Genomic DNA, 27,029 nt, shown 5'->3' on the forward strand with positions numbered 1-27,029 from the left:
CGCCTACTCAGCAACCAGGCAGAGAACCCCTTGCTAAAATTTTTGAAGCCCACCCCTGCACAAAGCCTTTTGTGTGTGGCAGCAGTGGCATTAATAGAGGTCTGCGCTCTGCTTCAGATCCTGTCTTGGCACTGCCACTGAGTGCCACTGTTCAGAGTGGCCTAGATTTTTTTGGGGGGGGGGAGAGATAGAGAATTGTTCCTCTTTTGTTTGGGAGTGGGGTGCGACACACCAGCCAAATTAGGCATTTTCCGAATTTTTGACACACCAACTACCAAGGTTCATCATCATCTCTGGCCTAATCTGTTGTCCATGAAACTTGGCCTGAGGTTCCCTCATCCTACCAGTTCTGATAGAAAGTGGGATTCAGATGGACAATTGCAAATTTGCCATCTCTCAGGACAGATTATTGTATTATTTTTATTTATTAAATTTGTAGGCCGCCCATCTCATCACAAGGGTGACTCCGATTACGGCTGGACGTCCCCTTTTTGCTAAAGGGGACGTCGCCGCCCTGAGTCTTCGGAGAGGGGCGGCATATAAATTGAATTAATTAAATTAAATTAAATTAAAAGCACAGTTCAAGCCTAGTTGGCGAACAAACCATCATGCCCTTGCTTCCACAAAACACCAAGCCATGCGCCATATTTTATAAGCTGTAATGGCTAGGGTCAGGTAATAAAGTAAGCCGAGGGACTGGTAAACACTTGAACAATTTTGAGAGTGTGTTATAGCCGTTCTCACAAAATGGCTGCCTTGATAGATATGACCAGTCCCCAAAACACTCATTTACTAGAATGCCAAATTCAGACCTTCCCCAGTAGGCATTTAATCTCCTCAATTTATCTGACTTCTTCTAGGGTGAGGGACCATAACTTGCAAAGAAAGCACAAGCTGTATCCACCTGCCATTCGATTTCTTAAGAACATCTCTTGGGTCTATATCAGGGGTGTCAAACTCAAGGCCTATGGGCCGGATCCAACCCCGGGAGTGCTTAGATCTGGCCTGCGGAGTTGCCCTGGAAACAGCAAAGGACCGGCCCATGGTGCCTCTGCCAGCGAAAGTGGAGCTCGGGAGTCCTCCCAAGCTCCATTTTCACTGGCAGAGGTCTGCAAGTGGCCGTTGTGGCTGAAAACAGAGTGCGGGGGGGCCATGCACAGTCCCCCTGAGCTCCGTTTTCACTGGCAAAACAAACTAAAAACAAAACAAAAGGAGAAATATTTCCCCTTTTGCATTTGAGCATGCAAGAAGGGACAGGAAAGGAAAACAGGAAAGACAAAGAAAAAGATGGGAAGAGAGCAAGGAAGGAAAAATAAGGAAAGAGGGGAAGGAAGAAGAAAGGAAAATGAAGAGAGAAAGAAGAAGAAGAGAAGAGAAGAGAAGAGAAGAGAAGAGAAGAGAAGGAAGGAAGGAAGGAAGGAAGGAAGGAAGGAAGGAAGGAAGGAAGGAAGGAAGGAAGGATGGATGGATTATAATGAGAGTGAGGGAAGGTCTGAGGGAAATCCTGTCTTAGCACATGGCCACCACAGGTGCCACCCCATCGACATGAGTGATGTCGAGCTGGCCATGCCCACCCCAGCCCCCTGAGGTGAAACACAACCCTAATGCAGCCTTCAATGAAATTGAGTTTGATACCCCTGGTCTATAAGAAGCCCAGATATTTTATTGGAAATCTATATGGATAAAGGCTGATACTTGTCTGAGCCACAAGTTGGTTTCCCCTTTATTTATTTTTAATTTTTAAAATAAATCTAAAATTGAGGAGCGCAAGAACTTGATAGAGGCTATGGGAGATGTTGCTATACATCTCTGGGTTTCATTAGCAGAAGTGTGAGGGATCCAACTGAATTATTTAGTGCTTTATTTTTCTTGTCTGATTAATAGTCTCTCCTTAACACTTGACACAGCAAGAGCCTTGTTGTACTTTCAATCCTTTAAATTACAGACAATAGTACTGGAAACTGGCACCTCTTTAGCTTTGTGTCTAGTCTCAGTTTCCAGGGTTGGCCCAGAGTTTTTTGGACTATGGAAGAAGATGTTATTTATAATTTATTGCCTGTCTTCCAACACTCCCACAGCACTCACCCAAATAAAGAGCCTGGCCCCTTTTCAAGACATGTCAACATCTCTACTTTTACAACCCAGCGGATGAACGGATGCTTGGAAAACGCCCAACGTGATCCTCACCTCAAGCTGTTGAGGCTTAAACTGCTGCTGTTGTAAGCCGACAACTGTTGTGCAAGGCTACGGGAGGGAGGACGCAGCTGAGAAGGTGGACGGTTTGGATGGGCTGGCTGCCCAGGAGAGGGAGGTCTCGGTGGATGTTGTATTTGGGAAGGAGGAACTGTGGGAAACTGGGCCTCTTCCAAAGCTGGTTGCTTCTCTGGGACGTCCGAATAGGAGGAGCGAGCAGGGTGGACAGCAGCAGGCTCTGGAGAACGTGCCTCTGTTGGTGGCTCCAAACGAGGTGGGACCAAAGGCTGAGAAACTTGAGGACAAAGATCCTGAGGCACAACAGGGTCAAGCGATGGCTCTTTCCCACCGTCCTGACTCTTCTCTTGGCTCCGTTCTAATCCTGATATTTTGGGGAGTGCCAAAGACCTGGCCTCTTGATCTTCATTTTCTGTTAGAGTAACAACTCCGAAGTCTGTATCTGGAAACAAAAACATCAAACAGACACACCAAAAAAAAGATGGTTGGTACAATAAAGCAAACTACACATACTCTGAAGCTAGTGGTGGCCAAAATTGTGGAAACCTTTTGGGAAAAGTGTATTTTTGAGGTTTGATGGCTAATAACACCACTTTTTTTTTTTTTTTTGGAGTTTCAAGATAATCCTATTCCACTGCTGGAATGGCCTGGGAATAGCCCAGACCTTAACCCAATTGAAAATCTATGGAGCCTATTAAAGAAAAGTGTTAGTCAGAAGCGACCCAGCAATAAAACCCAGTTAATAGAAGCAATCATTCAATCTTGGTTTCACATTATAACAGCTGCAGAACTAAAAGACTTGGTTCACTCCATGGGAAGACGTTGTAAGGCTGTCATTCAGGCTAAAGATTACCCAACTAACTGACATGGTGATAATTTTTGTACTGCATATCTCATTTTTTCTATGGTGATAACTGTTGTATATCTCATTTTTTCTACGTGTTTCACTTTTCTTCTTTATACCGTAACTGCTAGTCTAATAGCAAATCCTTCATAAAAGTTATTGTATTACATTCTTGATCAAATTATCTTTCCATTGACATATAATTTTATGCTACTACTCCCCCCCCCAAAAAAAAGTGGTGTTATTAGCTAGTTTTAGAAAATACATTTTTCCCAAAAGGTTTCCACAATTTTAGCCACTACTGTACACTTTAGCACGTTAGGTTAATGAACCAGAGTCCGACTGTGTTGAATTTATATTTACTGACAAAGAAATAAAGGGAGACTAGTATAGATTTGTCGCAAAAGGGACTAACTTGCAAAGGCTCCTGGATTGGGGCTGAAAGCGGAAGTAATTATGCTCCATCCCATATTTGGGTAGACCAGGCTGCCCTGATATTAAAACAAGAACAACAAAAACAGAGTCTGACTGATTTTGTATTAACGTTTTACATCCTGATAGAAAAACTAATCACGAAAAGCTAACCATTTGCAGCCTGATCTTTATGAGGGAAGATGAAGGATCAAAAAACAACCATCCCCGACTTGTTTACCAAAGTGAATTAACAAAATTGCCAAAGCCACGAGCAGTTTTCAAAAAGAAAGAGTACAAATATATTAAGCAATAAAATTAAACCCTACATGTGAAGAAATGCAATGAAACTCCTGTTTACCACAAGTGAGTCAAAGATGAATGTCAGCTGCAAGAGCATCTTGGGTTTACAGCGTGGCATCGAAAGAGTAAAGGCACTCTTTCTTGTGATTATTTTTTAAGCCTCCTGAGATGACAAATTGAGATGACTCAATCCGTTTGGTGCCAACAGAGCTTCAAAAGCTTTCCTAGATTATCTCCACATAAACAACACTCCTGCAACACATACCACTGAAATTAACAAGCTGTGTGTGACAGCCAAGGAAAGCTTTTGAAGTTAGTTGAGTGGAACCTCTTGAAGGACACTTAGAAATGGGGAATTTTACTCATGCCGGTACGTTTTATGGTGATGCCTATTTGTTCACTTATTTATTCGCTCACACACAAAATCATAGCTCTGGTCACAGGGGTGGGTTCTACATTTTTTTACTACTGGTTCTGTGGGTGTGGCTTATTTTGTGGGTGTGGTTTGATGGTCATATGACAAACTTTTTTTTTTTTAATTTGATTTATATGCCACCCTTCTCCGGAGATTCAGGGTGCTCAGCAATAGCCTTAATCATTTTATATATTTATACAAAGTCAGCTTATTGTCCCCACAACTGGGTCCTCAATTTACCTACCTTAGAAAGGATGGAAGGCTGAGTCAACCTTGAGCCTTGGCGAGATTCGAACCTGCAGTAATTGCAGGCAGCTGGTCTTAATAACCGGCTTAATAACAGGGTGCCTTAGACCACTGCACTACCAAGGCTCTTCTTTAGGATTTAGCAGAGATACTGGTCTACCAGGCTTTTAACTGCTTGCAAAGCCATACCGGTCTACCCATTTGTTTTTCGAGCATACCGGTCTACCCATTTGTTTTTTGAGCGTTCTGGTCTACCCATTTGTTTTTCGAGCGCACTGGTCTACCACCACCGCTGATCAGCTGTAGGGCGGCCCTTTGAAGCCCCGAGGCAAGAGTTTAAACAGTTTTTTTCCTTCTAGCCAATCAGCTGGGACTCGGGAGGCAGCGAATAGATTGGGGGCGGGGCCAGGCAGAGGTGGTATTTACCAGTTCTCTGAACTACTCAAAATTTCCACTACTGGTTCGTATGAACCGGGGAGAACCGGTAGCAACCCACCACTGTCCGGTCAGCTTACAAAATCAAAACGATACAAAATAAGAATTTAAAAAAAGAATCCAGAAAAACAATCTCAACGAAAAATAAAAACACCACAAAAGTACACAAAACAAGGTAAAAGATGGCTTCCAGGTCTGACAGGGTCCATCATTCAAGACAGCCAGCTCTTGAGAGCTCATTTAAAGAGGGTCAAAATGAGAACCATATGAATCTCAGGGTAAATGTTGTCCTGGGGACAGGTATCATGACACAGAAGAACCAGTTGTTGGGTCCCACCAGATGGCACTTTCTAATTGATGGAACCAGGAACATGCCGAGTGTATCAGAATGTATGGCTTGGGCAGAAGTTACAAGGGATGGGTAGTGTCTCAAAGGAGAATAGTTATAGCTCAGGGTTGAAATGAGAGGTCCTTGGTGTTCTCTGAGTTTGCTTGTTTTCTTGCAGATGTTTCAGTATCCAAACTAGGTAACATTATCGGTGCTAGTCACTGATCAGTAGCACTGATGATGTTACCTAGTTTGAATATGCAAGGATACAGGCAAATTCGCAGAGCACCAAGGAACCCTCAGTCCCTCAAATAAACAGGTTCATTGTCATGAAGGGCTTTATAGGCAATAACCAGCACACTGAATTGTACCTTCTAGCCTACTGATAACCAAAAAAGCCCCCAACAGCAGTAGAGATGTTATGTGGGCCTACCATGGCACTCTTGTAACTGCCCATGCTACTGCATTTGGGACCAGTTATAGTTGCTGAGTGGTCTTCAAGGATAGTCCCATCTATAGCTCATTACAATTGTTTAGATGTGAATTATCAAAGCACATGTAATTGCCTTAAGAGCTTCCCTACTGAGGTATGGGCACCACTGTCATAAGTAAAGCTATGCAAAGATTTCCTAGTTACAACTTCCACCTGCTTCTTGAATAAGTACTGTAAGTCCAAAAAGATCCTCAAATTATGCACTAGCTCTGAAATAGAAAGTTGGACCTCATTTACAGGTACTGTGTTTTCCCGAAAACAAGACCTCCCCCGAAAATATTTAAACACACGTGCAGCCAGTCCCCGTCATTTCCTCTGGTTAGGGTTAGGGAGACAGAACTGGAAATCAGGTAAGATGGCAAGAGGAGCCCTGTCTTGCTCCACACTTCCCAAAATAATAAATCCTTCCCAAAAATAAGGCCAAGCACTTATTTCAGGGTTCAAAAAAATTTAAGACAGGGTCTTATTTTCGGGAAAACACAATAAATATGGAATCACTCCAGACTCAGGCAGTCCAAACATCCACAGCCACTCAACCTTATCTGGATTCAACTTAAGCCTTTTCCTCCCCATTCAAACCCACACCGTCTCCAGACATTGAAACAAAGTGGAGCTATCGTCAATAGCTAGTCATTGAGACCACACCGTTTACTGAGTCAGCTTTCTCCATGAGGCAGTATTTTTTGTTTATTTTAAAAAAATCGTAACCATTTTAAGATCTGTACCTCAATTACAACTGTAATTGAGTCCAGTATTATGGTCATAAGATGTTATGGTTGTTAACTCAGGGCATCACATGACCGGAGCCAACTTTTCAGCATTTTTTCCACCAGTCTTTAAGGCAAATTTTGCCAGAACTGGAAGCAAATGCTCAAAACTATAGACAGGATGCTGCAAACAGCCATAAAAGTGATCTGGTTGACAAAGATCCAAAATACGACCCCATGATTTTATGTGTGTATATGTGTACGAGCCAGGGGTGGGTTCTACTTATCTTTACTACCGGTTCACAACGGGGCCTTCTGCATGTGCAGAAGCTTCCTGATGACGTTGGGGTTGGTGGGCGGACCCTCCCGCTGGTTTTACTACCGGTTCTATAGAACTGGTCCGAACCGGGGGCAACCCACCACTGGTGCAAGCATGTGCAGTCATTGTAACATCAAAATCAGATGGTAAGTAGCTTTCAGGGGAGGGGGTTCTTCGTAATTCGAAAAGTCGCAAATGAGTAGTCGTAAGTCAAGGACTACCTGTAACTGGAATTTTTTTTTACAACTCTGTAGTCCCTTTATTCAGGGTAGAGTGTTTACTGGCTGGAGGCCCTTCCTGACGGCTATGTAAAGTTCACAGCAGATATTTTTTCTTTGACCCCTGAGAGAGAAATATCTGTCCTGACCAAGGATTAAACTCTCAACCCTCCTGGTGGGATATGAGTGTCTTTAGGCTACCACACCACTCTACCAGTAACTAGAAATGACTAGACCAAAAAAAAAAAAAAACTTAAGCAATTTGATGCCCTAGTTGCCTATTTTTGGTCTCTTGCTTTGGCCATGCACAAGTGCGTTATCTGCAACTCCTCCAGTTCAGGAGTCCTCCAGTTCATGACTTGGAATATCTACTGCGGCTACCAAGAGATGAGAGAGAGTAAATCGCTCGTCTGGTGAAAAGACAAAGGTTCCTTCAAGATGAGATCCACCAGACCTCAATTCCTTCTTACTGGATGCATTAAACCTTAACTGTCTTCCAATTCAGCTATTGTAACTTGAAAAGCGATGAAGGCTGCCAAGGCTTAAAATTCTTCTCAGTTGCTGAAATCCACAAAGACAAATTGAGGGAAAGCTCTGGACTTGTTTTAGTCCCATTAGTTTTGTACACACAGAGGCGGAGAGCTGACAGGGCCTTGGCAGACCTCACAGAGCTTCTACTTTATGGCTGTCGTTTTGGGTAAACATTCATTAACTCAGCCAGCACTCCTGTCTTTTTCCAAACCTCAGAAGATTTGGGAGCCTCGCAGCATGGAAAACCTTTGTAAAGAGCAGAGGGGAGCAGGCTTGGAAGCCCAAGTTACTGCTCCGTGACAAATCTAGTTTTATTAAAAACATCTGAATTGGCTTGAAGATGCATTTCCAAGTAAGGAAAGAAATGCAAGGATTTAAAAGCAATAATAATAATAATAAAAAACGAAGCAACACCTTCTTCCACAGACAAAGATGGCCATGAACCCATCGTTAAATGAAGGTTGGGTGTGCACAGGTAGTCCTCGATTTATGACCACAATGTAGCCCAAAATTTCTGTTGCTAAATGTGAGATGGTGGTTAATTGAACTTGGTCCCATTTTACGACTTTCCTTGCCACAGTTGTTAAGTGAATCACTGAAGTTGTTAAGTCAGTAACACGGTTGTTAAATGAGTCTGGCTTCCCCATTGACTTGGCTTGTCAGAAGGTCGCAAAAGGAGACCACGTGGCCCTGGGACATGCAACTGTCCTAAATATGAATCAATTGTCAAGTGTCTGAATTTGGATCACATGACCATGGGGATGCTGCAAAGGTCATTAAGGTTATAAGTCACTTTTTTAATGCTGTTCTAAGTTCAAAAGGTCACCAAATTAGCTGTTGTAAATCAAGGACTAGCATACTAAAAAGCAAAGATGTCACCTGCCAATAAAAATGCGTATAGTCAAGGTTATGGTTTTCCCAGCTGCAATGCAATGTAAGAAAGGCTGAGCACCAAAGAATTGAGGCCTTTGAATTATGGTGCTGGAGAAGACTCCTGCGAGTCCCTTGGACTGCAAGGTGATCAAACCGGTCAGTCCTAGAGGAGATCAACCCTGACTGCTCTTTAGAAGGCCAGATCCTGAAGATGAAACTCAAATACTTTGGCCACCTAATGAGAAGGAAGGACTCACTGGAGAAGAGCCTAATGCTGGGAACGATTGAGGGCAAAAGAAGAAGGGGATGACAGAATGAGGTGGTGGATGGAGTCACTGAAGCTGTCGGCATGAAATTAAATGGACTCCAGAGGATGGTAGAGGACAGGAAGGCCTGGAGGAACATTGTCGATGGGGTCGCGATAGGTCGGACACGACTTTGCAACTAACAACAACAACAAAGTCAAGGACTGTCTGTATTTTGAGTTCATAAGAACTCAAGAAGAGCCCTGGAGGAATAACTCCAGTTTCCCGTGTTGCACAATCATTCAAGGGCTATATCTGAGGAACTCACAAGTCTGGATGAGAAGTTAAGTATCCTCTTTTTTTAAAAAAAATACTTCCTCTTAACCAATATTCAAGGCCTGCAGTCTGAAATTCCAGAGGAAGTAAACATCCATAACTTCTGTTTATTTATTTGCAGGGTTTTCTGCCCTGCCAGGGTCCCAAGACTCCAAGCAATTTATTAAAAAGTTGAAAAACAAGATGTGCTTGTACATAACATCAACAACAACAAAAAAGATTAAAAGGCATCCCAAAGCCATAGAGGCAGATAACAAAAAAAATCACCATCAAATGCCCATGTGTCAAAATAATTTTCATGCCTCTGCATGAAAATGAGGATGCTTGGCACACCTCTGGGAGTGTTGCCCAGCAAGGGCATACTCCAGGGAATTACTGTCTTCAGAGGTGTGTTCTTTTGAACTTTTGTGGGACATGATCCTAAATATCTCTTCTCTGCTTATACACCACTGAACAGTTTCCACCTGGAAGAAACCATCCCCCAAGGAATCTGGAACTAGGCTCTTTGTTGTCTTCAAAGGCAGCCCATGGAGAGTTGTATTACTATAATTAAAGCAGGTGTTGATGGTTGAGTCACTTTCACCAGACACTTCACAATCTGCAACCATGCCTTACATCTAACTTATGTACCACCTAATCAACTTAGAAATCATAAAGGATGTTAAGGGGCCAAGATGTTCGTGAACAAACAGTAACTCCATCTTGCTGGAATTCAGTCTAAGTTTGTTTCTGTCCATCTAGACCAGTGTTTCTCAACCTTGGAAGCCTTGGAACCAGTGTTTCTCAACCTTGGAACCTTGAAGATAGGTGGACTTCAACTCCCAGATTCTGGGAGTTGAAGTCCACCCATCTTCAAGCTACCAAGGTTGAGAAACACTGATCTAGACTTTCATAGCTTGTAGACACATAGTCAGAATTTCCATAGCATCTCCAAACCATCTCGGCCAAGCAATATATAGTTAAATAACATGTATATTGATTTATTCTTCTTCCTAAACCAAAGAATGATCTTCCATGAACTTGTCCAGATTCATTTTTTGTTGTTGTTAGTTGCAAAGTCATGTCCGACCCATCGTAACCCCATGGACAACATTCCTCCAGGCCTTCCTGTCCTCTACCATCCCCCGGAGACCATTTAAGCTCATGCCTACTGCTTCAGCGACTCCATCCAGCCACCTTGTTCTCTGTCATCCCATTCTTCTTTTGCCCTCAATCTTTCCCAGCATTAGACGCTCCTCTAGGACTGACTGGTTTGATCGCCTTGCAGTCCAAGGGACTCGCAGGAGTCCTCTCCAGCACTATAGTTCAAAGGCCTAAATTATTATTTTTTAAAAAATATTTTTATTAAACAGTTTTTTTTAAAAAAAAGAAATATTAACACTTTCTTCTTTTCAACAGTTTCGCATCGTTAATCCATACTTATACATTTTCTCTCTCTTATCCTAAAGGCCTCAATTATTTGATGCTCAGCCTTCCTTATAGTCCAACTTCCACAACCATACATTACAACTGGGAAAACCATAGCCTTGACTATACGCACTTTTGTTGGCAGGGTGATGTCTCTGCTTTTTAGTATGCTGCCTAACTTTGCCATAGCTTTCCTCCCCAGGAGCAAGTGTCTTTTAAAATTTCTCTCTCTCTCTCTCCCTCCCATTTTCTTTATACCTTCCCTTACTCTTTTCAAACTAAAACTCCAATTGCTCGTCTTCCTTCATAGTAGTATATTTGAGCTCTCTTATCATTATGCCAATAGTCAGTACCTCCTTCTATTTTGCAGTGCCATGTCCTGTTTCACAGAACCTGCTATGCAGGGGTGAAATGCTCCCGGTTTGGATCGGATCGCCCGATCTGGTAGCGATGGAGGCGGGTGGTTCAGAGAACTGGTAGCAAAAATCCCTGCCTGCCCCCATGCCCAGCTGAGCAACGCAATCATCAGAGGTTTTTTTTTTACTTTTAAAAGCATTTTTTCTACAACCTCTTCGGCCAAAAAAATGCTTTTAAAAGTAAAAAAAAAAGCCTGATGATTGTGCAGCTCATCTGGGATCGTCAGAGGCTTTTAAAAGCATTTTTAACACCCTTTTCAGCCGAAGAGGTTGTAGAAAAAATGCTTTTAAAAGTAAAAAAAAAAAAGTTGGCCACGCCCACCCAGTCACATTACCCCCTAAAGCCACGCCCACAGAACCAGTAGTAACAAATTTCAGATTTCACCAATGCTGCTATTCCAAGAGCTCAGAAATGATCAATGAATGATTAGGAATCACAAGTTTCTCAAACTCCCTGTTAATCTATTCCAGCATGTTGTATGCACCCACCCAATGTATCACTTAAATCAAGCTCTTACGTGCTATCTTTGGGATGAGTGATTTTGCGCCAACTCGGAAAGCTCAAACTGCCCAAGGAGCTGCTGATCCAGTTCTACAGAGAAATTATTGAGTCTGTCATCTGCACCTCTATAACTGTCTGGTTTGGTTCTGCCACCCACAAGACAGACACAGACTTCAGAGAATAATTAGAACTGCAGAAAAAACAATGGCTACCAACTTGCCTTCCATTGAGGATCTGTATACTGCACCAGTCAAAAAGAGGGCGGTGAAAATATTTACAGACCCCTCACATCCTGGACATAAATTGTTTCAACTTCTACCCTCAAAATGACACTATAGAGCACTGCACACCAGAACAACTAGACACAAGGACAGTTTTTTCCCAAACGCCATCACTCTGCTAAACAAATAATTCCCTCAATACTGTCAAACTATTCACTAAGTCTGCATTACTATTAATCTTCTCATCGTTCCTATCACCCATCTCCTCCCACTTATAAGTGTGTGACTGTAACCTTGTTGCTGGTATCCTTTATATTGACTGTTTCCCTATGACTATCATTAAGAGTTGTACCTTATAACTCTTGATGAATGTATCTTTTCTTTCATGTACCCCGAGAGCGTATGCACCAAGACAAATTCCTTGTGTGCCCAATCACACTTGGCCAATAAAGAATTCTATTCTATTCTATTCTATAGGTAAGTGGCAAAATGACTGCCCCTAGGTAAAGAATGCTCAATAGGACCAGTTTTGGCGAAGAATGGCAGACTGTCTTCCCATCTGATGTGACAACTTTGTTTTTGGCCAGTGTCCCACAACCATCTGTTGTCTTTAATTCTGTTCCATCGCTGGCACAAAGCTTTCACGCCTCCGCAATTAATTTAGCCTAATATATATTACTCCAACTGTCACTGGATCTCTGCAGCATGGGTAAGCAGCCTGCTGCCTTCTGGGTATCTGGAGTTGAACTACTGCAATGGAAGTTCAAAACATCTGGAGGACATCATACCTAATGTCTTTCCCAGCCCTGCTAGTCGACATCTATGGGCAGAACGACCCTTTTGCGTGCAAAGTCTGGATTTTACTGCTGAGATACCGAGATGTCCTATTTTACAGCCTTGGGGAACTGTAATTTTGAAAGAAAGATTGATGCCAAGATTGTAAGAAAGCACATCCAGTCAACACTCAAAAGCTTGGCTCCTCCAGAATGGGAAATGCAATTATAGACCAAAATCTGCCACACAAAAACAATAATCTATGTGCTTTGCTTGTTGACAAAGCCTCTGTTGCAATGGAAATATTAAACTGCCTCCCATCAATTACGGTAATAAAATAACATGTGGGTTTCTTTTTCATCCTTCAGCAAAGTTCTGTTCCATGAAAAGCTGGTTGCCCCCAGGGTGCAAAGCTTTCCAAGAACATAATACCCCATTTTGCTTCTGTTTTGAATTTGTTCAACAGTCATTTGAGACTGACAGTAAATGGATAGTTGGATTTAAGCTCCTAACTCTTTGCAACACTCCCCAGAGGAAAAGGGGGAGATAAACCATCCTTGTTTTGGACAGATGCATATTTTAAACAGCTGGCTTCCAAACCACAGGAGGGCCATTTCTTCATATGCACACAACCGTATAAAGCTGACTTCTAGTTTGATATGGCAATGTTGTTAAATTACAGTTTCAGCTCACTCCTGAGTTAAGTAGCCATCTTCTTATCTTTTGATTGCTTTATTACTTGATTGGTAATCAGAAAACATTTCCTGTCTAAATTACTGGCCAGCGGTACAATTCATGACGTACAACAGTTCATTTAGCGACTGTTCAAAGTTACAATGGCACAGGAAAAAAAGGGACTTCTTGTTGTGGTCTGCCAGCAGCCTGCGGAGCTGGCAGCGGAGTCGGACAGCGATGAGGCTGAGGAAGAACATGGGCCAGTCCTGGAGGCGTCTGAATTTAGGCAGCCAAAAACCTTACTGACAACTGGAAACAGAAAACCAATTATTTGAATCAGAGATCTGATGGTTTTGATTTAGAAGTGGGAGAACTGAAACACTTCGGGAGTGAATCACATGAAACAAGGATAATAGAGCTGGAAAACACTGGTAAACAATTTAAAGCAGATGTGGCAGATATTCTTAAAGTAAAGGTATCTCTACAGGATGAGGTGACCCACCTGGAGGGTCTATGACAGGAAGGCTTACCTGGTTGACCAGCTTTGGGGGTGGGAAGGAATTGTATATATGAAGTTTTATCACAGCAGTTAGAGTAGGTGCAAAAAAAATACAGTTTTGCAATGCTACCAAGGCAATTTTGGAGTGCTGGATTATTCTAGTTATTTATAAAAATAGTAATTGTCTTTATCTTTATCTTTATCTTTATTTGATTTATATACCGCCCTACTCCCGAAGGACTCAGGGCGGTGAACAGCCAAACAATAAAATACATAAATACAAAATTTAAAAACAGAATAAAACCGAATTAAACAATTTGGCCCAGACAGATTTAAAACACCCCAATCATTTAATTGTGGGAGAAGTATCGTAAGAAAAGGCTTAGAAACATACGTCACACCTAGCTGCCATATATCAAGTATGCGGACTGTCTACTATTCTTTCTAGAATACAACCGTTAGCCATTCTGAAATCCAGAGCAAACACGTCACCCTTAGCTTTAAGCTGCTTATTGGGCTTGCCCCACGGGTGGGCTGCTGGGGATTCACAGGGGTTCGGGAGAACCTCTAGGTAAGATTCTCTGTAGTTCTGAGAACCCCCAAATCCCATTCCTGGCTTGTCCCGCCCACCCCTCCCCTCCCCTCCCCAGAGTCTCCATGCGGCCTGTTTTGAAGTGCAGGGCATGTGCGGAGACTCGGGGGAGGGCAAAAAATGGGCCTATCATACGTTCAGGAAGCCTGGGGAGCTCCGGGCCACCGGAGCCCAGGGAGGGCAAAAACGCCCCCCCAACCGTGGTGCAGGAGGCCGACGCCCATGGTCACACCCACTCAGCACCCGGGCAGAGAACCCCTTGCTAAAATTTTTGAAGCCCACCCCTGCCTTGCCCTCTAGGTTCTCACATATTTGCATAAAGTGTTGCACACATCTTGATATATAACCAATGCAACAGTTGAGTCTATGGCCCCCATTACCATAGGCCCCGGCCCTTGCGTTACAGAGAATGTGTAGCAGTAGATTCCCAGGATTTTTTTCAGCCCAAGTTGAAGATATTAGGAACTAAATCTTAGAACATAGAATAATAGTGTTGGAAGGGACCTTGGGGGTCTTGGAGTACATTGTCAGAAGAGGAATTACTGTGTTTCCCTGAAAATAAGACCCTGTCTTATATTTTTTTTGAACCCTGAAATAAGTGCTTGGCCTTATTTTCGGGGAGGTCTTATTATTCTGGGGCACATGGAGGAAACCAGAGGAAATGGCGGGGCCCAGCTGTGCATGCGTTTAAATATTTTCAGGGAGGGTTTATTTTCAGGAGGGGTTTATTTTATTGCATGCACTCAAAAGCCCGATTGGGCCTATTATCAGGGGATGTCTTATTTTAGGGGAAACAGGGTATTTTGTCCTCATTCGCATATCTCAGTTTAAAATATAGACATATGAGGTCTGGGGGGGGGGATTAATTTGATAAATAAATAAAATAATGGAAAGGAGGGACAGCCCAATCCCCTGCTCACCCAGGAATCCCTATGTCATTTCAGACAAATGGTTGTCCAGTCTCTCTTTGAAAGCCTCTAGTGATGGGACACCCACAATTTCTGAATGCAAGCTATTCCATTCCTTGATTGCTCTCACCGTTAGGAAATTTCTCCTTAGTTCTAGGTTGCTTTTCCCTCCTTGGTTAGTGTCCCTCCATTGTTTCTTGCCTTTTGGTGCTTTGGAGAATAGGTTGACCCCCTCTTCTTTGTGGAAGACCCTCAAATATTGGAACACTGCTATCATGTCACCCTAGTCCTTTTTTTCATCCTTAAGCCTCCTGAAAACAAAACAAGGGCTCACCAATGGAACTTGCTTAAAGGAAGCATTCCATAATAGAATGCTGATCCTTCCCTTCCAGATTAACAATTGGGTGATTAACCTGGTGACTTTTTCCTAGATCTCACACCCTTCAAAAACAACAACGACAACAACAACAACCCTGCATTGTCGTGATCAATATAAGACTCTCATTGGACTTTGGATTGAAAGTGGTTAACTCTGGCAACCGAGGGTCATGCAGAATTTGTTTCTTTTTATTGCAGCTAAAGATAAATGTTTATTGGTCATTGGGAGGCTAAATCAGTGCATTTGATGCGTTGACAGCAAATCAAACAAAATAATCAATACTTTCCAATTCGTTCTATTGACTCTCTTCCCTTGCAGCCCAAGGCACAAAGCTTGAGATGGTTGTTTAGATAGTATCAAATTGCTCAAGTTTTGAGAGTGTAAGCAATTTATTCAGGGTTTTCTGATTAGCGTTTCTTTAATGCTCTTGGGCTTTCCAAAAGTCAAGGGCAATGGAAGCAGACTGAAGCATGACTGTGCTTTGTCTAGACCAAGAATGTTATTTGATACAGTTAAACACTTCTGTTATTATAGTACAAGAACTGGCCATGCTAAAAGTCCTTGTTCCAGGACTTGGCCTTTCTCAAATCTAGTGCAAACTATTTCAACCACCTATGCCCGTGATGGTGAACCTATGGCATGCGTAGCCATATCAGTGGGCATGCGAGCTCAGCTCCGGCGCATATGTGTGCACCGGCCAGCTGATTCCTGGGTCTTCTGGGCCCATTGGAAGTAGGGAAACAGGCTGTTTCCTGCCTCCGAAGGGCCTGGGGGTGGTGGTGAAGGCCCATTTTTCTTTCTCACCTGGCTACAGGGCCTCTCTAGGAGTCTGGGGAGGGAAAAAAAACGGCCTCCATCCCCCCCGGTGGAACTGGAAGTTGTCAAATGGGGCATTTTCGGCCTCCGGAGGACCTCCGGGAGGGGGGAGACTGTTTTCGCTCTCCTCAGATTCCTAGAGAGGCCCTGGAGGTTGGGGACAGCAAAAAATGAATCTTCCGGACCCACCAGAAGTTGTTAAATGGGCAGTTTTCAGCTTCTGGAGGACCTCTGGGGAGGTGGGGAAGGCCGTTTTCGCCCTCCCCAGACTCCTAGAGAGGCCCTGAAGCCAGGTGAGGAAGAAAAACGGGCCTACTGGGCTATCGCATGCCAGGAGGTGGGAGGGGGGGTCACGTGCACATGCGCATGTGTGGGGTGCATAGAATTATGGGTGTGGGCATGTGCACACATGACCCCCCCCCCCCGCTTCCTGGCATGCGATGGCAAAAAGGTTATCCATCCTATGCCTTTATCACTCCTCCTTGTGTTGAGTAACACAACTGGGTTTACATTTTCTACTAAGCCATGGATATGGTAGGACTTAATCCAGCATCTCGGGCACAATGGTTCAGCGGTTAAAGATGCTGAGTTTGCCAGCTGAAGAGCTGACAATCTGGTTTGAGATCCAAGCTCCATGCAACAGGGGGAGCTCCCATCCCTGCCCCAGCTCCTGCCTACCTAGCAATTTGAAAGCATGCAAATGCGAGTAGATCAACAGGTACCACTTTGGTGGGAAGGTAAGATCCGCGGTGGCGCAGTGGTTAGAATGTAGTACTGCAGGCTACTTTTGCTGACTACCGGCTGCCTGCAATTTGGCAGTTCGAATCTCACCAGGTTCAAGGTTGACTCAGCCTTCCAGCCTTCCGAGGTGGGTAGAATGAGGACCCAGAGTGTTGGGGGCAATATGCTGACTGTGTAATCTGCTTAGAGAAGGCTGTAAAAGCACTGTGGTATATAAGTCTAAGTGCTATTGCTATTCCATGCGCCATTCATCCACAGAAACTCCCACAAGCTTCACCAGCTTAATCCTACTGGCTTTCAGAAAGCCTGGATTAGTTCTGTGTAAAACAGGGGTGTCAAACTTGATTTCATTGAGGGCCGCATCAGGGTTGTGTTTGACCTTGGGGGGCAGGCTGGGGGGTGTGGGCAGCTCAACGTCACTTGTGTTGAGGGCGACTGTGGTGGCCCAAGTGCTTTGCCAGTGAAAACGGAGCTCAGGAGGGCCGCACGCTGGCAGAGGCACTGTGGGCCGGTCAGGGCGAGCCAGATCTAAGTACTCCATGGGCCTTGAGTTTGACACCCCTGGTATAAAACATGTTTCTTAGTATAGCAGGCAGAAAACTCCTAGCCTTATGGGAAAGATGGGAGGACGATAAGAGCAATGCCCCTTAGAAAGGAATAATACAAGCAGGCTCTGTTGGATCAGCCCCTCTGCTCTGTAGCCTATTCACAGTGACCAACTAACCGCATAAGGAAGCCCATTAGTCTCCCAACAGGTGGTCTTTAGAGGCAGTCCCATTACCATCAAGACTAAGCGTTATTGATACCCAAGACTTGGTCCAACCCCATTTTGAAGCCTGCCAAAGTTGGTAGCCAGCGCCACACCAAATTCCAAAGTTTAATTACTCATTGTGCACAAGTTTAATTGAACATGGAGGTAAGCCAGGGTTCGTGGTTTCCCCCGCTTCCAATTCCAACACAAACGGGATGTTGAAGAGGGAATGAAGGGTTCCATTGGAGAGGGTTCATTCGTCTTTTAAGACTAGAAAATCTACACAGGAAGGAGGCTTTGTAATAAAGGAGAAAAGTGCAACGGAAAACCGTTGCCTTCCATAATAATTTAGTTGTACATTGCCCTGAGCCATTCTGAGAGTGAGATAGGCAGTATTGAAATTAGGAAGGAAGGAAGGAAGGAAGGAAGGAAGGAAGGAAGGAAGATAAAGAAGGAGAAAGTGTGTGTGAGAGAGAGAGAAAGAGAGAGAGAGGAAGGGAGGAAGGGAGAAAGGGAGGGAGGAAGAGGGAGAAAGTGTGTGCGTGAGAGAGAGAGGGGGAGGGAGGATGGAAGGAAGAGGGAGAAAGAAGGAGAAAGTGTGTGTGGGAGAGGGAGGGGGGGAGAAAGGAAGGAAGAAAGAGGGAGAAAGAAGGAGAAAATGTGTGTATGTGTGTGTGTGTAAGGGAGGGAAGGAGGGAGGGAGGGAGGGAGGGAGAAAGGAAGGAAGGAAGGAAGGAAGGAAGGAAGGAAGGAAGGAAGGAATTGAGAAAAAACTCTCAAGTATCTCAAGAATGGAGATGAAAAGAAACTTCTTTTACTGAGAGAAAAAAAAATCAGAGATATTGTATTGCATTGCTAGGCAGATTATGGAACAAAGTTAAACTCCCAGTGCATTGTCATAAGAGGAATTATTATGTCCTCATTCACATATCTCATTTTAAAATATAGACACATGAGGTGTGGGGGGGGAGAATTAATTTGATAAATAAATAAAATAACGGAAAGGAGGGACAGTTTGGAATTGCATGTTGCACCAAACCATAGTTTGCTCAATCACACTAATCCAGATATGGGCATTTTTTTTTTCTATGATCACTATTTTTAACCTTTGAGAGTGGTGCAAATATATCCAGTGATGCAGAGACACCCCAGAGGGGGTTGGGGGAGGGGGCTGCAAAATTTATCAGATCATTTTTCTTTCTTTTCACCTTTGGAGACAGTTTACAGCCTCGAGATAGATGTGTTAAATCTTGGGGATATATTAAGCCTTGCTTATCACAACTCTTTCCAAGCTTTAAATAACCCCAAGGAACAAAGAAATCACACCATAAAAATCAGCAAATCTTCCAACAATATTTTTCAGTCAAACCGTAACATGAGGACCAGAAACTGCAGGTTACCCAGCCTTACATTAAGCCATAAATCATGATTTACAAATCATGACAAATTCTTACTGAATGTTGGCCGGTTCCTAACAATAAGAACAGTTTGACGGTGGTACCAGTGACCAGAGAAGTGGTAGGGCTCCTTCACCAGATGTCTTCAAGGGGATAGCAATAGTCATGTGCTTTGTTGTTCAGTCACTAAATCAGGTCTAACTCTTCTCAACCCTATGGACCATAGCAAGCCAGGCTCCCCTGTCCTCCATCGTCTCCCAGAGTTGGCCCAAATTCATGTTCATTGTGTTGATGACACTATCCAACCATCTCATCCTCTGCCATCCCCTTCTCCTTTCGCCTTCCATCTTTCCCAACATCAGGGCCAGAACACAAGACCTGTGTTCTGACAGATGAGCACAATTCAAAGTGCATTGACGATGTCTCCTTGAATGGTGATGAAATGTTTGCCACCAAACTGCCAAGCTCAGAGCTCAAATCAACAGCCTAACTACCAACCCAAGCTACTAATATTCAAACACATTTCAATCAGGGCCTTTTCCAAGGAGTCTGTTCTGACACAGCCTTAGCAGAAGCAAGAAACAGACTCCTTGTCAAGAAAACCTCCTCTTTATTTACCTCTTGTGAATTAATTGCATTCACCCACCGAAATGTCCAGGCAATAGTCCTTCAAGGAGTTAACTGCAGTACAGACCTCATCAGTTCCTTGTGGCCGTGAGCTCCCAGCCGAAAGGCTGCAAATTAAGTTCTGGTAAGTAGTCTTTATGGCACGAAACACAATGAGCAAAATCTTCAGAAATACGAACGGTTGTCTCCTACGACAACCACTCTCCTTTCCTTCTATTTATTCCCCAGCCAGGGAGAGGCCATTCAGTATCCACGTGTGCTTTGCTTCCTGAGTTGACTCCTTGTCCTCCGTTGTTCACCTCTCCAAACTGCTCTGCTCATACGTGCATCTGGAACAGGCTCCAGTTGTTATTCCTCCTCACTCATATCAGCCTCCAAAGGCAGCTGCCTCTCCGGTGGCTGGGAAATGTCTGATCTATCTCTGTGTCTGATGCAGAGCATCCATCAGAGTCTTCCTCAGACTCCAGAACTGGCCCAAATTCTTCCCCTACCTCCTCATCGTCTGAGTTTTGCTACCAGCTCTGCTGGCAGCTGGCAGGCCACAACAAAGTCCTCTCTTCTCATTTGCTGGCCAAAATATTTGAAGTTCAGTTTCAATTATTTGTCCTTCCAACGAACAGTCAGGATCGATTTCCTTTAGGATTGACAATCATATGATAAGAGGACTTTAATTTAGTTCCCTGATTCAGACAAAGGATTGACCCCCCCCCCCCCATGGCACCTTTCTACAGACAGTCCCTGGGTCAACAACATCCAATTTTAAGGACGGTCCCTAGATATGAATAGGCTGCCTACCTATTATTAAAAATAGTGGATGGCATCTTCTTACTTGAGCTGATGTTATCACTGAAGCTGCACTTTCAGGAGGTTCTGAAGACAGGCATTTTTAATATATAGCCTGTTTTCAGTGGCTTCTCAAAGCCCTGCATGACTTCACCACTTCATTGGCTCAAGGAAGGAGAATATACCACCTGCCATTTTCAATAACCAGCAGCCCGTTTGTAAGTATGAGTTTTGACTTAGATACAAATTCAAGTTAGAGTCAGGGAGTGCAGAGAAGAGCAACAAAGATGATTAGGGGACTGGAGGCTAAAACATATGAAGAACGGTTGCAGGAACTGGGTATATTTAGTTTAATGAAGAGAAGGACTAGGGGAGACATGATAGCAGTGTTCCAATATCTCAGGGGCTGCCACAAAGAAGAGGGAGTCAAGCTATCCTCCAAAGCACCTGAGGGTAGGACAGGAAGCAATGGGTGGAAACTAATCAAGGAGAGAAGCAACCTAGAACTAAGGGGAAATTTCCTGACAGTTAGAACAATTAATCAGTGAAACAACTTGCCTTCAGAAGTTGCAAATGCTCCAAGCGTTTAAGAAGATGTTGGATAACCATTTGTCTGAAGTGGTGTAGGGTTTCCTGCCTAAGCACGGGGTTGGACTAGAAGACCTTCAAGGTCCCTTCCAACTCTGTTATTCTATTTCTATTTCTATAATCAGGGGACTGCCTGTATTCGATCATGCTTAATTTCCAAACTATAACAACTGTCACACCACACCTAGTGGTTAAAGAAGTCCCTCCTGAAGCATGAATCCAGACCCATTGAGCCAGTCCCTCTCTCTCGGCCCTAGGAAGAAGGAAATGGCAAAACACTTTTGAAATGTTGCCAAGAAAAAATGCAGGGACTTGCCCAGGCAGTCAACAAGAATCAATGCTGACTCGAAGGCACTATGTATATTGGTATGTAGTATGTATGTATGCATGCATGTATTTGTTGCCTTCAAGACAGTCTTGACTCTCGATGACTGCCTACACAAGTCCCTGCAGTTTCCCTGACGAGATAAATGATCAGCCTTGGAGTTCCATGGTCACATGAACAGTATCTTGTGGAGAGGTGCATGTGGAAAGCACATGGAGTGAATGAAGGTATGAAACACTAAAAAAATAGGTGTTTGTGACATAATTGAAGGAACAGAGTGAGTGGTGTGGGCCAAGTATTCAGTCTTGACTCTTGGTGATTGGCTGGACAATCCCTGAAGTTTTTCTGATGGCAGAGAGGGAGAGGGAGGGGGAGAGGGTGGAGGGGAGAGAAGAAAAGAGAGGAAGAGAAGAGGAGAAGAGAAGAAGAGAAGGGGAGAAAAGGAAAAGAAGAGAAGAGAAGAAGAGAAGGAAGAGAAGAGAAGAGAAGAGAAGAGAAGAGAAGAGAAGAGAAGAGAAGAGAAGAGAAGAGAAGAGAAGAGAGGAAGAGAAGGGGAGAAGAGAAGGAAGAGAAGAGAGGAAGAGAAGAAGGGGAGAAGAGAAGGAAGAGAAGAAGAGAAGGAAGAGAAGAGAAGAGAAGAGAAGAGAAGAGAAGAGAAGAGAAGAGAAGAGAAGAGAAGAGAAGAGAAGAGACGTTTTTTCACACTAGCCATTTAACCTGGTTACTGAATAAATATATTCTCTAAGAAAGGGCAACCCACTGCATTATAAGGTAACTTAAATTGTCCGGGCTATAGAAAAGCAAAGCAAACTTAAGACAATCAAGCATAGCACATTGACCAAAAGCAGCCTGTAGGTTTGCAAATGCCCCGGTGAAGGGCTTGTCTGAACACAATTATTGGGTTAAAACAATCAGTCAGAGATACAGAGAGAGAGAGAGAGAGACGAAGGGATCAAAGAGCAGAGAAGTCTCTGGCTGAGAACATGACAGTGGGAAAGCCTACCTCCCTGTCACCCTTTTTGCAGCTTGGACTTGTCAGCCATCTAATCTTGTTTTCTTAGCCAGTCAAGCCATGACCGTTTCTACTCCAAGGTTCTTTGTTTGGGTAGGATTTGGATTCATCAAGCTGTCACTCTTGCGTTAGGGCAGGGAGGGGGAATGGGGAACGCCTCCAAAACATACATAAGATTAGACAGGATTTGCTGTCAAACCAAATAACAATCTGACATTAAAAGCTCCACATGGAATTTCACAGCCAGTTCCACCTTATGTTGTCAGAGAAACATAAAAGGCAGATTTCTGAAGGGAGGGGGAGGAGAAATGGCAGAAACAAACAATTGTTTTACATTTTCATCTCGAGTTCTCCCATCTGGGCTCCTCCGAGAACCTGCCTGATGCAACATGGCAAACCTTTAGGAGACAAATAACTTGTGTGGGATTTAACAGTATTCAAAGCCTGCCCGTTTTCCATTGGAATCGGGGCAGAATATTAAAGTTTGCCAAAAAAAAAATGTTTCCTCTGGGATGGGGGCCAATTCTAAACTGCTCTTTGGAAAGCGGTAACCCAAGAAGGAAAATATATAAGGACAGAAAAGGACAAATGTAAAAAGTGAAATGCAGCCCAGGTTTCAGATACCCATTTGGTTCATTAAATGCATCCAATGGAGGAAAAAGGATTGCATTCAATATTTTAAAGAGTGCCTTAAATGTTAGAAAGTATTAAGATACCCATTTCATCCCTTAACAACCTTGAAGCCAGAGATGGTATTTAGCCGGTTCAGGCAAACCGGTAGTAGAGACCTGTCACCTGCCCAGGCGCAATCCCATCCTATACTGCTGTGTTTTTGATGCTGCACACATGCGCGGACAGCACGTGTGCGCAAATTGCCGTGTTGTTTGACATCACATGCATGCACGGATGGCACGTGTGCACAAATTGCCCTGTTTTGTGATGTCGTATGCATGCACACATGGGGCACGTGTGAGCAAAGTGAGCGTGCTCACATTTCCTGTGCTGGGTGAACTGGTTGCTATAGTATGTGAAGGCCACCTCTGTTTGGAGCTCCAAACTTTCCCCCAAAATTAGCTGGGGCACTTTTTTTTGACCCCCTTCAGAGTCATTACGGGGTACCTGCAAGCCAATAGCAAGCTAGCTGTCCAACCCCATTCAGAGATGCAAAACAACAACAACAACAACAACAACAACAACAACAACAACAACAACAACAAAAACATCATCAGCCACATCCCCAAAGGTGTCTCCAGAGGAATAGTTGGGAAAAAAAGAGTCCAAAGGGGAAGTGACAAAGGAGGACGCAGCTAAGGGATAACATGTAAAAAAATAGCACGTACGGGAATTCGTAAAGTAAGAAGAACAAAAAAAATTGTTCTACTTGCCTGTGATTGGTCCTTAACAAGAGCTAGAACCTCAGAAGACAGCCTCCTCCTTTCTGTTTACCAGAGGTCTACAACAGATGTGACCCCATATAGCATATGGATCCAGAGTGACCCCACTGTCTCTACTGATGTACACACAATCAGAAGAAATAGCAATCACTTACACCAGTGTTTCACCACCTTGGCCATTTTAAGGTGGATGGACTTCAACTCCTAGAATCCTGGGAGTTGAAGTCCACCCATCTGAAAGTAGCGAAGGATGAAAAACATTGATTTATACTAGGGGTGTCAAACTCGTGGCCCGTGGGACGGATGTGTTATGTGCTGGCCATGCCCACCCCCGGTTTAGCGAAGGGGGGGGAATTGTGATACGTCACGTGAAAAAAAGTGACACCATGACACCCCTGACTTACACCATTATACTGCAGGGCAGATCTAGTTCTTTCATGGAAGCCAGAAGCATTTCTGGAAGAAGATTTGAGGGAGGGGTGGCTCTCAGTTTAAATGGGGCAGAGTACGCTCCCCTGAATGTGACTTGTGGTCTTCCCCAGCAGATAATGGATCATATAGTGATTAGCTTGTCATCTGAGAGCTTATATAGGAAGAAAAACACACTTTCTCCAATTAACAAATACTGCACTTAATTGGATAAATGGTCTAGATATCAATATATATAGAGAGAGAATATAATTTTTTGGACTGTAAGACACACCTGACTATAAGGTACATCTAAATTTAGAAGAGGAAAACAACAAAAAAGTTTTTTGCCTTCGCACACCACATTTTCTAGGCCTCTTTTTTTGGCCCTTTTCCAGCCTTTTTTCTGCCTGTTTTCAAGACTTTTTTGGCCCGTTTTTTGGCTTTTTTTGGCCCGTTTTTTTTTTTGATAAAATGAGCCAAAAAAGCCCCATAAATGGGCCGAAAAAGCCTGAAATACGGGCCCAAAAAAAAGCCTCAAAAACAAGCCGAAAAAAGCTTCAAAATGGGCTGAAAAAAATCTTGAATAAAGGCCAAAAAAGCCCCCAAAACAAGCCGAAGAAAGCCTTGAAAACAGGCCAAAAAAAGCCATGAAAATGGGCTGAAAAAAAGCCCCAAAATGGGCTGAAAAAAGCCTCAAAAATGGGCCAAAAAAGCTCCTAAAACAAGCCGGAAAAAAACTTCAAAACAGGCTGAAAAAAGCCCTGAAAACGGGCCGCAAAAAGGTCCAAAAATGGGGCATGTGGAAGCCAAAAAATGGCTGGCGTGTGGGCGGGGCTTTGGCAATATTTGGTCTATAAGACGCGCAGACATTTTCACCCCCTTTTGGGTGACAAAACAGTGCGTTTTATAGTCCGAAAAATACGGGTACTTATTTTGAGAAGTCAGAGAAGCGGCTGGAGAAAAAGTCTCACAGTAAAATATAGGGTGTTCAAACATTCCTCTTGGCCCTTTTCTCACTTAAAACAGGTAAAAAATGTCACACTCCGATTATCTGAAAAGACTTCCTTTATTTGAGAAGGCTGATGCCTTTTGCCAATTTCAACCTGGGTATCAAATGTGTCTTGCTAATTTCAACCTTGGGGTTAAATCTGTTTCAATGCAATCTCTAATCTTCTGCTGGAATTTGGCTGAAATACGTATAAATGCAATCTCTAATCTTTCACAGGAATTTGGCTGAAAGGTCAGAGAAAGAGGCATGGGGGAAAGGCTGATTGGTAGAAGCTTGGGTTTCCATCCTACATTCCAATGGTGAGATTTTCTTCAAAACCATTTTCTCCTTTGAGGAGAAAAAAACACCCACAGCAGGCAAATCCTTCCTACATTAAACCAAAGGAGACAGGCAACAAACAGAACAGTCCTAGCTGTAGTAACTAGTCACCCAATGTTAGAAAACTTGGAATGCTGCATCCAATTTTGGTCGCCACGATATAAAAAAAAGATGTTGAGACTCTAGAAAGAGTGCAGAGAAGAGCAACAAAGATGATTAGGGGACTGGAGGCTAAAATGTACAAAAATGGTTTCAGGAATTGGGTTTTTCTAGTTTAATGAAAAGAAGGACTAGGGGTGACATGATAGCAGTGTTCCAATATCTCAGGGGCTGCCACAAAGAAGAAGAAGGAATCCACTTATTCTCCAAAGCACCTGAGGGCAGGACAAGATGGAAACTAATCAAGAAGAGAAGCAACTTAGAACTAAGGAGAAATTTCCCGAGAGTAAGAATAATTAACCAGTGGAATGACTTGCTTCCAGAAGTTGTGACATTGGAAGTTTTTAAGATGTTGGATAACCATTTGTCTGAAGTGGTGTAGGGTTTCCTGCCTAAGCAGGGGGTTGGACTAGAAGACCTCCAAGGTCCCTTCCAACTCTGTTATTCTATTCTGTTTGAAATATTCACCGCTGTGGAAAGATAAATAAATGTATATTGGGTATGAAGGGGGAAAACACTTTTGTTATAAAAAAGAAAAAAAAACAAGTAAGAGTTCGATATCATTTTAGTTTCTTGCTTTCCAAAAGAACCTAAACAGACATTTCTGTCTTTGCAAGCAGGTCAAATATATTGTTTCTTTTTCCTTGAGAGGGGAAAAATGTTTTTTTTTTTCCTTCTGGGAAGTAGAGAGGGATATTTATTTAACTAGGTCGGTGGTTGTTGGAGTGGGGGGGTTGTATGTTTGCTTCCCTTCAATCTGGATTCCATTCAGTCAGTTACCACTCCAATTAACTAACAATTATTTAACATTAACAGTAATTACAGATGCCAGTTAAGCGCCTACAGATGTCAACTGTTAGCTTTTGTACCTAATCACTCAATGAAATGGAGAAAGTTCAACAAACATCAATTAGCCAAGCAATTAGTTGGAGTTAGAAAAGTGCATGTTATCATGTGTGAGCTGATTCGATTTATTTTGTTTTGGCAGTAAAAGGCACATTGGCTGACAAGCCGCCCTACATGACTGCGATAAGATAAAACTCTCGGCTGTTTGCACAAGGGCAGGCTTCTCTTTTCGCTGTGAGGTAGGAATGACATGACCCGCTGAAGGCATTTGGGGTGCAGGGTGGGGAACAGGAATTCTTGCCTTGCAATATTGCTCGGCTTAACATTGTGCAAGAAATGGAGTGTGTAACTATGTCCGTATGTACATACATACATGCATGCATTTATACATACTTCTATATGAAAGACACGATCCTGTTCCAAACTTTAATTTATTTTTTAAAAATCAATAGAATAGAATAGAATTTTTTATTGGCCAAGTGTGATTGGACACACAAGGAATTTGTCTTTGGTGCATATGCTCTCAGTGTACATAAAAAGAAAAGATACATTCGTCAAGAATCA

The 27,029-nt window shown here is 43.3% G+C and overlaps 1 protein-coding gene across 2 annotated transcripts in view; it reads right to left on the reverse strand.

Moving 5' to 3' along the window:
• The window catches only part of AUTS2 (activator of transcription and developmental regulator AUTS2), a 1,101,572-nt gene that overhangs the window by 43,217 nt on the left and 1,031,326 nt on the right, over positions 1-27,029 (reverse strand). For both annotated transcript variants that reach the window (XM_070945611.1, XM_070945602.1), the window contains exon 7: positions 2,188-2,653. In XM_070945611.1, the coding sequence (XP_070801712.1) occupies positions 2,188-2,653 (466 nt within the window). The remainder of the gene's footprint in view (positions 1-2,187; positions 2,654-27,029) is intronic.

Source organism: Pituophis catenifer, unplaced genomic scaffold (assembly GCF_029215685.1).
Source record: "Pituophis catenifer annectens isolate HBS135680 unplaced genomic scaffold, rPitCat1.0.hap2 SCAF_1, whole genome shotgun sequence".
In the NCBI taxonomy this organism is placed as follows: domain Eukaryota; kingdom Metazoa; phylum Chordata; class Lepidosauria; order Squamata; family Colubridae; genus Pituophis; species Pituophis catenifer.